We start from the raw sequence: 13,278 nt of genomic DNA, 5'->3' as shown, positions 1-13,278 counted from the left end.
GGAGGGGCCCAGTGGAACCCAGGAGGCAGGGGGGGACAGCAGTGGGCAGCCAGACGGGCCCCCCAAATGCCCTCTTCCCCCCAGGACACCAGAGCTGGGAAACCACTCAACCCCTCCCCCACCCTGATGCTCCTCCCCCACCCAAGGACCCCTGTTCTCCCAGAGGTGCCCCCTCCCTCCACTCTCCCCTGCCTCTCACACCCTCTGTGTATGCAGCTCCAGCGGGACGCCCCGGGAAGGGCCGGCTGGGGGCACGGGGGGCTCAGGGGGCCCCGGGGGTTCCCTGGGCAGCAGAGGAAGGCGGAGGAAGCTCTACTCAGCGGTCCCCGGACGCTCCTTCATGGCTGTGAAGTCATACCAGGCCCAAGCAGAGGGGGAGATCTCCCTGAGCAAGGGCGAGAAGATCAAAGGTACCGGGCAGGGCCCAGGCGGGGCTGGGGGCGATCGGGGAGGGGACAGGAACAGCAAACAATTCTCCAGCACTTGGAATGTCCAGTGCACCTGGAGGGGTCCTCAGAGGGCCCCGAGGGGCCCCTTCTGCTTTGTAGGAGCCTAAAGTGTCACCTAGACAGAGCCAGGAGGCGGTAGAGGAGAAATGAGCATTTGACACTGACCCCACGCTGGGCAGGGCTGGGGCCTTTTGCCGCATGGTCTCATAGACCCCCGGTGGCCCTTCAGGAGGGTGTCGCGAGCCCCACGCACAGCTGCTGGGACAGACAGAGCCTCGCAGTGAAGCCACTTGCCCAAGGTCCCCGGTCCAAGGCCACAGTCTTTCCTGCTAGCTGGCAGCAGTGTGAGGCCAAGCAGCCTGGACTTCGTCCTGCCTCTGCCAGGCGTCCTCTGCTGAGAGACAGGCAGGCGCCGACCTCTCCGGGCTCCAAAGAGATGGCAGGTGGGCGGCGCTTGGCCCGTGGCCAGGGCCCCTAAACCGCGGTTGCCATTATCAGGGGTTCGTCTCTCTTTGGTTCCTCTCTCGCGTCTTCATCTGGAAAATGATGCCAGCCTGTGGACTTCGCAGGGCTGTTGACATGTGTGCTCGGGCAGAGGGTGCTTTGGAGGTGGGGCAGCGTGCTGCAGGTGTGACGGCTAAGACGAGGTGGAGGTGCAGTTCTTTGCCAGACTCCAGGCTGGCCGGGAGTGTAGAGGCTGAGCAGTATCGAGGTTGAGAGGCAGGCTGCCTGGGTTCAAATCCTGGCTCCACCACTTCCTAGCCGGGTGACTTCTGTGGGCCTCAGTTTCCCCATCTGTAAAATGGGACCCCCTTGTGAGAATGAAAGGAGTCCAGTCATGTAAAACACCCAGATGGGTGTTTTGTACATAATGAGCGCTAGGGGCCAGCCATCATTGTCATAAGCAGCCCCTGCCATGGGCACTTGGAGGAGAGAGACTTGGGCTGCTGCATGGGCAGAGAGGGTCCTATCACAGGAGGTAGACTTGACTGAGGCTTGGAGGGTATACAGGGATCAGAGCATCAGCAGGTTGTGTAACTGTAACTGTTTTGTAGTTTGTCTCCCCATAGCCGGAGTTCCTATAGGCAAGGTCACAAGTCATTGGTCTCTGGGTCGCTAGGGCCCAGTTTAACGACCCAGCACACAGGCGCCTTCAGTGCACATTGGCAGAGTGAGTGAATGAAGGACCAAATGTAGGCGCTAACCATGGGGCCAGGCGCGGCTCCTTCAGAAGCAGCATGCCTGGGAAGTAGGGGGACATGGGCAAGAAGAAGGGGAAACTGAGGCCTGGGGGAGGGACCTCAGGCACCCGGAGAACCACAGGCAGCATCTTTCACTGTGTCTTTCTGAACCACGAGGCCAGTACTTCTCTGAAGGGGGAGGACACACTGCGCTCTGGTTTCATATTCCCCTCTTTGATTAAAAGGGACTTTTCATTAAGAGCACATCCACAATGTCCCTGAGCTTCGCCACAACCCAGTGAGGCAGCCCAGCGCCTTCACCTGTCCTCCCAGCCCTTGCCCATCTCGCTGACCCCATCTCACACCACTCTTCCTTTCCTCCTCAAGGTCCCAGGGACCTCGTCCTTGTCTCCGTTCCTCGCAAGCCCTTTTTCCGCCAAACTCTTGGAACATACCGTTTCTTCTCCCTGGAAAACCCTCCCTCCATCTCTCTGCCTCCTCAACTCCTAGGATCCTTCAGGTCTCAGCCTCACTGTCACATCCTCAGGGGCACCTTCCTGTCCCGCTTTGCCATCTACTTTTATAGCCTCCCATCCGGCCCCTCTCCAAGCACCCTACTCCATTCCCTTGAGTGCTGACCCCCTTCCCAATCACGCAGTCACTTTGTACAGTTAAACTTCTACTGGCCGCCACTCGGGAAACTCCATTAACGGAGGGACCACATGGGTTGTATTCAACAGCGTCTACGCTGGTCCCTGATTCATGATGGTACTAAATAAGTATTTGTTCAGTGAATGAAGGATTGATGACAAGACAAGCCGGCCAGGCACGGCAGAGCCAGCCAGGAACCCAGAGCCCTTGACACCTGTCTTCTGCTCTCTTCTGTGGCCTTGAGCTTCCCCCATATGTCCTCAGATCCTCTCAAGGGAGGCAGTTTGTGTAGGGAAGCGCATCGGAAGGCCCTGACTCAACCCCTAGCGTGGCCTAAGCCATCTCTGGACAGGGGGTAGCATCAGCTTCTTTGTCTATAAAATGGGAAACCAGTTAGTTGTTTCCTACCCAGGTAGGTGTAAGGATTGAGCAAGGAGGGAAATACATGAAGGGCTAAGTGGGGACAGGGTCGTGAAAAATGCTGGAGAAATGGAGGACTGTTTGTCACTGTTGCCATTAGCAGCAGCAGCAGTGAAGCTCTTGGATGGAGAGGCAGTGACACATCGGTGACGAAAAGCATTAGCCCTGGAGACAGACTGAGCTGTGTTCTAATCCATCTCTGTAACCTTGAGCAAATGACCTTGGCTCTCTGAGCCTCAGTCTGCCTCTCAGTTAAATGGGGATAATGCAAGTGCCCGCTCCTAGGGTTCTGGCTCAGATGAGAGCTGGATAAACATTAGCTGTTCTTGTCATCTGTCTCTGTACTTCAGCACCAGACTTGTCACAGGCAGTTGGAAATGTGTGCAGAATGGTGAAGAGGTGGGGCTGGGAGGGGTGGTGGGAAGATCTCTCCTCCCTTCTAGAGCCAGGGGAGGCCAAGGGAGGGATGTGGGGGACACACGACAAAACATAGAGTCACAAGGAGACTTCCAGAGGTAGCAGGGGCAGTGGTGGGAGGGTGGGGTAGTGTCTGTCCCCCTCAACAGTAATCTAAGTCCACAGAGCCTAGGGGGGTTAGGGAAATGACATCACTGAGCTGTGACCAGTTACTAGGGGAGACGAGGACCAGTTGTGGACCTGCCCCTAACCGGTGGGGACCGTGTAACAGAACACGATCCTTTTCCCCAGCACCTCCTGAAGTCCCCATTGTATCCAGAGAGCAAGAATGCCAGAGTGACAGGATCTAGTTCTCCCCCAACTCCTTCGCCCCTTCCTCAGACATTGACAGGATGTCCTGGGCCAGGTGCTGGGAAGTCCGTGCATGGAGCGCGTGCATGGCGTGCGTTGGGGGCTGGCGAGCAGCACAGAAATGAAGAAATGTTTCTCTGTCCCTATTCCCCACCCAGTACTTAGCATCGGGGAAGGAGGCTTCTGGGAAGGCCAGGTCAAAGGTCGCATCGGCTGGTTCCCCTCTGACTGCCTGGAAGAGGTGGCGAACCGCTCTCAGGAGGGAAAGCAAGGTAATGAGGAGCCCTCAACCGTCGTCGGGATGGTTGTCCCAAGTCCTTTCCTTCCCCCTTCCTGATGGGGCTGGGGTGTTGGAGGTAGATGAGATGGCTTGGGCTGGGACCCCTGGGGGTGGGCTCATGGTTTCCAAAACGAGGGTCCAAGGTTGTCCCTTGTCCCCCTGCAGAAAGCCGCAGTGACAAGGCAAAGAGACTCTTCCGGCATTATACTGTGGGCTCCTACGACAGCTTTGATGCCCCAAGGTAAATGTCCTTACACCCTCGGGCACCCCCCAAAACTTCCTGTCACACCCCGCACCTTTAAATATTTCCACCACCTCTAAGCCCCCTTTCTGATCTGTTCCTTCTAAAATTTTATTCCCGGGTGGGAGAAGCCAGCATTAGTTTCAGACAATGCGGCCCAGCCCCAAACCACCTTCGGCAGCCTCTGCGACTGCCTGGCTCCAGGGCAGCCAGACACCAACGAGGTGGTCAGGGCAGGGTGGGGGTACCTGGGGGCCCGTATGTGGGGTGCTTGTATGTGGCTGGCCGGAGGCCCTTGTCGCCTTCACGTGCCCCATCTCTGTGCAGTCACATGCAGCGGAAGTGTGTGCATCCCACGCCTCGCACCGGCATGGCGGGGGGCGCAGGCAGGGCCAGGTGGGATGAGGGCGAGGAGAGGGGTGCACTGACACCTTTCCCCTCCCTGGCTGCTGGCTGACTTGCTTCGGAAGCTTATTGGATGGGATTGGCCCAGGGAGGTGAGAGGGGAGGGGCAGGGAGGGGACGGGTCCGGATGGGAAGGAGGGGTGCCTGTGGGGGTGTATGAACGTGTGCGTGTGCACGAGCTGAGGTTTCCCGGTGCGTGAACGTGTGCCTCTGTACAGGTGTGCATGACATGCATCTGTGTGCATGTGTGGCTGGAGGCCACTAGATGTGTCTCTCTGTACATGTGCCCGGGGGCCAGAAGGTCTGTCCTGCACTGTATATACGGGTGCCTGGGTGGCTATGCTAATCGTGAGGCTGGCTCTGCACTTCTGTGCTTCTCTGAATCTGTGGGCAAGCATTGCCAGAAATGTCAGTGTGTCTGCTCACACATACGGACAGGTGGGTCTCTGCAAACATCAGCCCCTCTCTGTGCATGTCACTGTGCGTGTGCATTGGCACATAAAAGTGTGTGCATGCTTTTGCATCTGTCTGATTGTTCTGGAATTCAGGACCTGGGCTGTCGGGAGGCGGGAAGGGCAGAGGAGGGGAGGACTTCAGGGCTTGGACTTCCAGAAGGGCAGGGCTGTGGGGTGGGGGGAGAGGGTCATAATTTGGTGTCTGAAAAATGACACCCTCCTCCGCCGCTCCCCCAATCCAGGGAAGGGTCCCCTTGTTCGTAGCATCCTTCCATTAAATGTGTCCAAACCTATGTGTCTGTGTTCTGGCCAGTGGGGACGGGTCAGGGATGGGGGGAGAGAGAAATGACAACATGGGGAGAGAGAGTGGGCTGGGGTGCCACCCTGCGCCCCGAGCGTCTGAGGCGCTTGACCATTGTGCGTGTTCGCCTGGCACGTCTCCGGCTCTGGGCACTGGGTGAGTATCGAGGTTCCCCCACCCCAAGTCTCCTTGTCAGCCCCTGTTCTTGTCTCTGCACCGCGTCTCTGGGTCTCTCCACCGCGTCTCTGGGTCTCTCCTTGGCCTTGGTCTTGGGGGGTCACTTGCTCTACCAGCTGGATGGGGTTGGTCCCTCTCACCCTCAGCCTCCTCCTCCTCTGTCTGGCTGTCTTGTCAATGTGTTTCCTCTCTCTCCTGCACTCCTCTTGTCGCTGCCCTGTGCAGCTCTGTGTGTGGCGTGTCTGAACGCCCCCCTCCCTGGCTGGTGGCCTGGCCCGGTGTGCTGTGCGCCCTGCGGAGCTGGGCGATCTTGCCGTGTGTACCCCTCCTGGCGCCTGCCACCCTCTCTCCTCTGGCTCCGCCTTCTTCTATGGGCTACTCTGGGGGTGGGGGTGGGGAGCAGCGTCTCTCACAGACGTGGGGCCCAGTCTAAATGCCCTAGCCTTCCTTTCCCGGTCCTTCTAGACTGCGTTGGGGTGCGTTGTGTGTCGGTCTGTGGTCGTGGACTGTGTGTCCCTTCCTGGAGCCCCTGTCATCTGTGGTGTCCCTGCCCCAGCAGTGGGGCTCAGTCCGCGCGTCCCTGCACGCGGTTGCGAGGCATCTTGTGTGATGTTGTGCGTCCCTCTCCCCGCGCTCTCGCTCTGCACCTGCGCGGGAGGGCTCTGGAGGGGGGAGGGGGGTTAGGGGGGGCCCAGACCGGAAGTGCCTCCCCCTTCTCCTCCCCCCCGCGCCTCGCCCCTCCCCCTTCTCCCGCCAAGGGGGCCCCTGCGCTCCCCTCCTGGCCCCCTCCCCCCTGCCCGGCCCCCTCCGCCACCCGGCGCAGGACGCCAAGGGGTTAAGCCTTGCGCCCGCCGCCCGCCTCCGGAGCTGTCCGCGGTGCTGAAGCCGGCGCCGTCCGCGGTCCTCGCGCTACCGCCGCGGCCCGACCCCGCGCCCCGCGCCCCCGCGCCCCCCGGCATGTGAGCCCCCGGCCCTGCCCTCCCTCCCGCGGGGGGGTGCGCGCCCCCTCCCCCACCCCCTCCCGGTGCGGGTCAGCATGAGGCGGGGCCTGGGGGCCCGGACACGGGGGTTCGGCCGAGCGGGGACGGGGACGCGGCGGCGGCGGCGGCGGCGGGGGCGGCCGGCACCGGGACCGGGGCCGGGGCCGGGGCCGCGGCGGCGATGGCTTTGTCTGCGGTCGGCGGCGGCGGGGGTCTCGGGGGCCCCGGTGGCGGCTCCCTGCCGCAGCCGCCCCCCGCGCTCTCCTCCAGCTGGCCGGCCCTGGGGCCCCGGCGGCGCAGCGTCTGGTACATCTACAGGTAACGGAGCGCGCCGCCCCCTTTTCCTGCGGCCCGGCCAGGAGGCCCCGGCCCGCTGTGACGACCCTACCCCGCCGCCGATCCCCCACCCGTAGGGCCCCTCCCCCTTCCCCAAGCCGCCCCCTCCCTCCGTTCCTTGCCCCTAACCTTCTCCAGCCCTAAACCCTTTTCAGACCCCCTCCCAGCCTTCTCCTCTCCACCTCCCTCCTTGGGCCCCTCTACCCAGACCCCCATACACTCTCCTCAGCCCTAGGAATCCTTCTCCGCCCCCTCAAAGGCCCTTCCAGACCCTTCTCAGCTCTGCCCCCAAGACCTTCCCCACAGTCTGGCTCCCAAACGGACCCTCCTCCAGGGTCGGGAAAGCACTCGCCCTTCCGCTCTGCGCCCTCGGCACCCCCACTCTCCCGAGCCCTCCCGGTGGGAGCCACGGTGGCCTCCCCGCAGCTGTCTCCCTCCCAGGCCCTGTCCCTCGGACCCCACGTCCCCACACCTCTGCATGGAGTTGGCAAGTGCCCCCATTCATACCCCTCTCTCCATTCACAGTCACCCCCTCCATCACACACGCATCCGCCCCCGGCCTCCCCTCCTCTCCTCTTTTTCCGCTGCGTGTCACTGTGCGACTGTGCGTGTGTCAGTGTGGCTGTGTCGATGTGCGTGTGACTGCCTGCAGCTGTGTGTGTGAGAGAGAGAGACGGAGAGATGGTGGGCTCCCAGCCCTCCCCCCAACTGTGTCCATCTGTGTGTCCCTGTTTGACGGTGTCTGTCTCTGTGTGTGACTTGGAGCGACAGCGAGGCTGTCTGGGGACTGCGTGTGCAGGCGCGCGCCCGTCTGTGTGTGTGTGTGTGTGTAGTGGGTCTGTCCCAGGGACTGCGGCTGTGCTTCCCAACACCCACCCTGGCCCGCCCCTCCCCCACAGGCCCCCTTCACCAGTCCCTCGTGTGTCTCTATCCCACGTGCCCCTCTCCCTGCCCCCGGGGGGGGGTCTGTGCGTGTAGGGGGCACTTGAGCCACTGGTTCTGCCCCTGCCCGTGTGGGGGCACATGTGCCGAGCCAGGGCCACGCTGCATGGGGGCCGCATCTGCCTGTGTGTGCCACTTCCCAGCATGCGGAGGGGGCCGGCTTCCCTGCGTGGCGCCTGGGGGCTGGCCATGGAGAGGCCGCGGACCTGGGTACACGGGGAGGGGCTGAGTGCCCGAGGGGGCACCATGTACAGCAGCAGGCTCAGGGCCGTGGGATCCCGCATGTGTGAGAGGGACCGTGGGGGTGGGGGTGGGGGGAGTGGACGCCGCCGCAGTCGCCCGTGTGTGGGATCCGGGGAACAAGGGCGGCCGCTGGGCTCCGGAGGCCGCTCAGGGTCGCCGAGGGATGGCCTGGGGGAGAGCATTGTGCCGGCTCCTGCAGGGCAGGTAGTCAGGAACAGGGAGCATGAATGGGGTGCTGCGGGGGCAGCTCACACTGGGGGAGGGGCGGAGGGGTCCGGCAGGAGGGCGGAGGGATGAGAATGGAAGCGGGGAGAGTGGGGGGGACTGAAGGAGGGGGAGGGCAGAGGCTGGAGCTCGGAGGTGCAGAGAAGTGGGGAGAAGGGAGAATGAGGGGAATGCGAACAGGACTTGGGGGTGGGGATCTGGGCTGTGCGAGGCTGCGGGGAAGGGCTGCGAACCGCAGCTGCACTAGAGGAGGCAGCCGGTGTGCGATGAACTGAATGGAGGCTGCAAAAGTAGAAAGAAGTTTCCACCGATGAGAGGGGGTGACTGGGGAGTATGAAAGGAGCCGGGGTGCTGTGGGGGGATCCAGTGGGGTTATATACCTAGCTGGAGCTGCGAGGGGACATGGGAAGGATGGAGGCAAGGGGGGGGCAGAGGTGGCATGGGAGGGGTGGCCGGGTCACCGAATTCTGAGGAGGACTTGCTGGGGAGAGGGATGTGGGCTATCAGGACAGCGTGGCAGGTGGAGGGATGGCGGGGCGGGGCCTGAGGGCTGATGGGGTGGGTCTGGGCGATGTGGAGCTTCACAAGGGCACGGCGCAGTGGGGGGTGAGGTGCAGAGAGGAGAAGGGGTGCATGGGGGCGGGCGATGGAGGCTAGAGATGCCGGAAGCTGCAGGGCAGGAGGGCAGTTGGGAAGTTCAAGGAGAAAGTGGTGACAGGAGCACCTCTACCTGGGGACTGGGTGAGAAAGTCAAGGGCGCAGAGAGGAGCATGCACAGGATGGGGCTTTGAGGAGGAGGGACAGGGGGTGCTATTCTGATCTGGGGGTGTCCGGACAGATGGGGTATGTGCGTTGCCTGTGAGAATCCAAATCTTGGCTTTGACAGTTTTCTAGCCGATGTGATCTTGAACGAGTTATTTCTCTGTGTCTCAGTTTCTTCATGTATAGAATGGGAACAATGACATTCAACCCCTGGGGGGGGTGTTGTAAGGACTAAATGAGACAGTAAATGTGAAGTGTTTGGAGCAGCGCCTGGCGCTCAGCATTAGTTCAGCGAGTGTTACTAGTTGCTGTGTTATTGGCAATCGCTGGAGTAAGTGTCAGGTGCTGGAGGGCCTGCTCATGGTGAATTTGGAGTGGACACATGCATGCTCAAGGCATTTGGGTGCTGTGGAGTGAAGGGTGTTTCCACTGCAGTAACGCAGGTATTTTCCTGGTATTGTTGAAGAATGTTACTGTGTGACCTCAGGCAAGTTACTTAACCTTTCTGTGCCTCTGTTTCCTCACCTCTAAAGTGAAACTAGTACGTATCTCCCTACCTCAGAGGCTGGTCATGGGAAGACCATTTCACATTTACCTGCGAAGGGCTTCGAATACTACCTAGCCCGTAGCAAGTGCTCCTTCTTGGCATGTCGTGGACCGTGGGAGATGTACGGATTATACTGGGTCACATTTGGGGAAGGCTTATTTATGGGTATGAGGCTGATGAGGGGGTAAAAGAGAGATTCTGGGGCAGGTGAGAGATGGGGAAGAGGTAGGGCGTTGAATGCCGGCACAAGGAAGGCTGCTGGCCGTTGGGGAAGCCTGCAGCGCTGGAGGGGTATGGGAGTGGCAAGGGCATGGGGCCTTGGAGGAGGTCCTTAGGTTTTGTGGCAGGGACAAAAGTGGGGACAAAGGACATCACAGAATGCATGGGCGGGAGCAGGCAGCTCTGACCTCTGAACCAATTTCCACCGACTCTGTCCACTCACTGTTCGAGCCCTCTTGATATCCCATTCCTCCCTTCCCCTTCCCCCTCCACTCCCCTCATTCACCCCTTCCAAACCCCATCCTCTTCCTCTGCCAACACCTGCTCCACCCAGCTACTAAGGTGGCTGCCCCCTGGGCTGAATATAAAACCAGGGGGAGGAAGACATGGCAGGTATGGTGTGGATGTGTTTACTGGACCTCGATGAGCCCTGAGCAAGGACAGTTGCTGGGGTACGTACGTGTGTGCACGTGTGTCGTTTGCACGCCGAGGCACGATGAGGAGGGCGGGGCAGGGAGGCCATACACACGCCCATCCAGAACACCTCCACCATGGTGCACATGCGTGGATTTTACAGTGGGAGTCTCGGGGGTCATGGGAGTACACAGGGGCGCTTGTGGGGGGTGGTACCGAAATACAGCAGGAGCACATCAGGTATCATTGGCGTGTGCCGGGGTGTGTTCAGGGGGTGTGTTATGGGAATACACTGCGATCAGAGTGAGGGGGAGTTATTATTGGAGCATACTGGGATGTGTGGGGGTGTTACTGAAATATACTGGAGTATTCGTAGAGGCATGTTTTGCTGAATTTGTGGGGGTAGGTAATTGGGGAGCATGCTTGGCTATTATTGGAGTGTGTGAGGGCCACGTGCATATTACTGAGGTCTGGATATTGTTGGGGTACACTAGAATGTGTGATGGTGGCGGGGGGGGGCGGTGCTACAAGTATGCACTGGGACAGGCTTCAGGCATCACTGAAGGATGCTTGGGGCGTAAAGGGGCAGGCATGCTGGTGGCTCCTGGGTATTCTCGGGTATTCTGAAGGCAGTGGGGTTGGAGCCAGGGCGTGTGAGTGTTCTTGTCGTACGCCAGGCCGTTGGACCCTCCTGGAATGGAATGGATGTGTATTCCGAGGCATACAGTGGTGATGTCAGGCATTTGGGGCTGATATTCAAGAGAGCCTGAGCAGGTGTTGAGATAAATGAAATGTATTTGAGTTTCATTGACATTTACTGGGTGTGTGAGTCTTACCCAAATGTGCTGGTGGGGTTTGGTGGCTTCACTGGGGACTCTCAACATATTCATGAGTAGTTTGCATTTTACTAGAATATACTGACTGCATGCAGGAGATACATTCGAGACGCAGCAGGGAATACAGAGACTGTCAAAGCGCTGTCTGCCGGAACTTTGCAGTAATGGAAATGTTCTATGCGTGCACTGTCCAATGTGGTAGCCACAAGCCACATGTGGCTACTGGGCACTTTGAAATATGGCCACTGTGACTGGAGAACTGGATTGTTTGATTTAATTTTGATTAACTTTCCCTAAAAATAGCCACGTGCGGCTAGGGGCCACCATATTGGACAGTGCAGAATAAGCAATATTACAATATGCTTGGGGACCTTGGGAGGTGTTACTGTAATACGTATACAGCGCAGGAGTTTGGAAGGCTATCATTTGAAGTGCGTGTCCTCTTGGCTCAATACCTTGATCTAAGTACAGCGAATGGATCCTACTGAGCACATACATGTGCCAGGCACTGTGCTATATGCATGTGACCCTCATTGAACTCCCACAGCGACCCCATCAGGTAGGGTCTGTGTTATCTGCCATTACAGACAAGGAAACAAAAAGGTTAAAGTCATGGGCTCAAGGTCACAGACAGGAAGTGGCTAGCAGGGACCCAAGCCCAGCTGTCTGGGAATCGGGAGGCTTAGCTCCCATCCTTCCCGCTGTGCCTGGCGCAGGGTGGGCTCGGTAACTACTCGCTGAATGGATGGGTGGATGGATGCGTGGACGGATGAATGAGGAAAGAGTGAGTGGGAGAGAGAGCACTCCGGGCTGCTTGGGGGAGGCCTGTCAGGGCTGCTGCAGGCATACGCACACGGAGTGGGTGAGAGATGCCAGGAGGTGCAGGGGATCGGGCACTGGGTTGCCGGGTGGGGCGCCGGCTGCGTCTCATGATCTCTTCTCCACCCCCCACACCCCATCCCTCCTGCCTCCCTGCCAGCGATTACATCATTAAGGAGAAGACGGTCTTGCTGCAGAAGAAGGACAGTGAGGGGTTTGGGTTCGTGCTCCGGGGGGCCAAGGGTGAGTGCCAGCTGGGGAGGGGATGGGAGAAGGGCACTGTGACCCTGGAAGCAGGGCCAGGTGGCGGGGAGGGAAAGGAGAAGGGACCCCAGGCCGCCCACCGCCCCACCCTGGGGTGCTGGTCCCTCAGCTACGGTGAGGCCTCCGTGACTTGGGTCTGAGCCCCATCCCCTGCTCGGCCTCTCCACCCCCTCCCCTCCGACCCCGCCGGCTCCTCCCCGTCTGCAGCGCAGACCCCCATCGAGGAGTTCACCCCCACCCCGGCCTTCCCGGCGCTGCAGTACCTGGAGTCAGTGGACGAGGGTGGCGTGGCATGGAGAGCCGGGCTGCGAATGGGAGACTTCCTCATCGAGGTGAGTCCCGGTCCCCTCTTCCCTGCAACCCTGGTGACAAATCCCCAGCCCAGGATCCGGCTGCCCACCTCCAGATTCTCCTTGGGCACCAGGCTTCCCAGCCCCACTGCCCACCCTCCAGGTAGCCTCTGCTTCCTTCAGCGATTGAAGCATCTCAAAAGAATGGCACAGAGATGTCCCCAGTGCACACACACACACAGTACTGGAGGACGAGGAGGGACGGAGAGGTGAATAGGGTGGGCCAAGCCTCTTCTCCACCCCAGAGCCAGGAGAGTTACAGGGAGGGGGACATGGGCGCAAGGGAGGCAATGGTATGAAGGGTCAGAGGGTCATGGACAGGGCAAGGAAGGAGGCCACTTCACTGGGGACTCTAAAGCTGAAAGCAGCCCTCCTCTCATCTGCTCTGTGTCACTTGGGGGTGTCTGTGCCACAGGTGAACGGGCAGAATGTGGTGAAGGTCGGACACCGACAGGTGGTGAACATGATCCGCCAAGGGGGCAACACGCTGATGGTCAAGGTGGTGATGGTCACCAGGCACCCGGACATGGATGAGGCCGTCCATAAGAAAGGTGCTCCACCCCTGCGGGGCCAGGCCTGGGCACCCCACTGCTGCCAGACTGAGACCCTCAGGAGCCCTGACGGCCGGCCCCCACCACCCAAGGCCTTCCCGTCCCCAAGGCTGCTTGTTCATGACCCCTCTGGGGGGAAACTGAGGCAGGGAGGGCTCAGCATGCTGGCGGTGGCTATTCCCTGACCTCTGGGAGCACTGTGGTGGCAGAGCGAGTGGAGGCTTCTCCCCTGAGACCCTGACGCCTCCCCATCACCTTTGCAGCACCCCAGCAGGCTAAGCGACTCCCACCCCCAACCATCTCCCTGCGGTCCAAGTCTATGACCTCGGAGCTGGAGGAGATGGGTGAGCCTGTGTGGCTGCTGCAAGGGCCGGGAGGGCGAGGGCGAGGGAGGCTGGACCGTCCCTTGAGTTTGTTAGTGTCGTTAGTGACCAGGGGTCCTTGTCCTCATCCTGTCCCCCG

The 13,278-nt window shown here is 60.3% G+C and overlaps 1 protein-coding gene across 4 annotated transcripts in view; it reads left to right on the top strand.

Moving 5' to 3' along the window:
• SHANK1 (SH3 and multiple ankyrin repeat domains 1) overlaps window positions 1–13,278 on the top strand; it is a 50,771-nt gene that overhangs the window by 14,311 nt on the left and 23,182 nt on the right. For 3 of the 4 annotated variants that reach the window (XM_075993264.1, XM_012754145.3, XM_075993263.1), the window contains 8 exons: window positions 217–410; window positions 3,628–3,741; window positions 3,915–3,990; window positions 4,461–4,487; window positions 11,812–11,894; window positions 12,123–12,247; window positions 12,681–12,816; window positions 13,080–13,160. In XM_075993264.1, coding sequence (XP_075849379.1) covers window positions 217–410; window positions 3,628–3,741; window positions 3,915–3,990; window positions 4,461–4,487; window positions 11,812–11,894; window positions 12,123–12,247; window positions 12,681–12,816; window positions 13,080–13,160 — 836 coding nt within the window. The remainder of the gene's footprint in view (window positions 1–216; window positions 411–3,627; window positions 3,742–3,914; window positions 3,991–4,460; window positions 4,488–11,811; window positions 11,895–12,122; window positions 12,248–12,680; window positions 12,817–13,079; window positions 13,161–13,278) is intronic. The other variant, XM_075993265.1, reaches the window with a different exon arrangement.

The sequence above is a fragment of the Microcebus murinus genome, chromosome 16, assembly GCF_040939455.1.
Source record: "Microcebus murinus isolate Inina chromosome 16, M.murinus_Inina_mat1.0, whole genome shotgun sequence".
NCBI classification, from domain to species: Eukaryota; Metazoa; Chordata; class Mammalia; order Primates; family Cheirogaleidae; genus Microcebus; species Microcebus murinus.
This window is presented reverse-complemented; position numbering and strand designations above follow the sequence as displayed.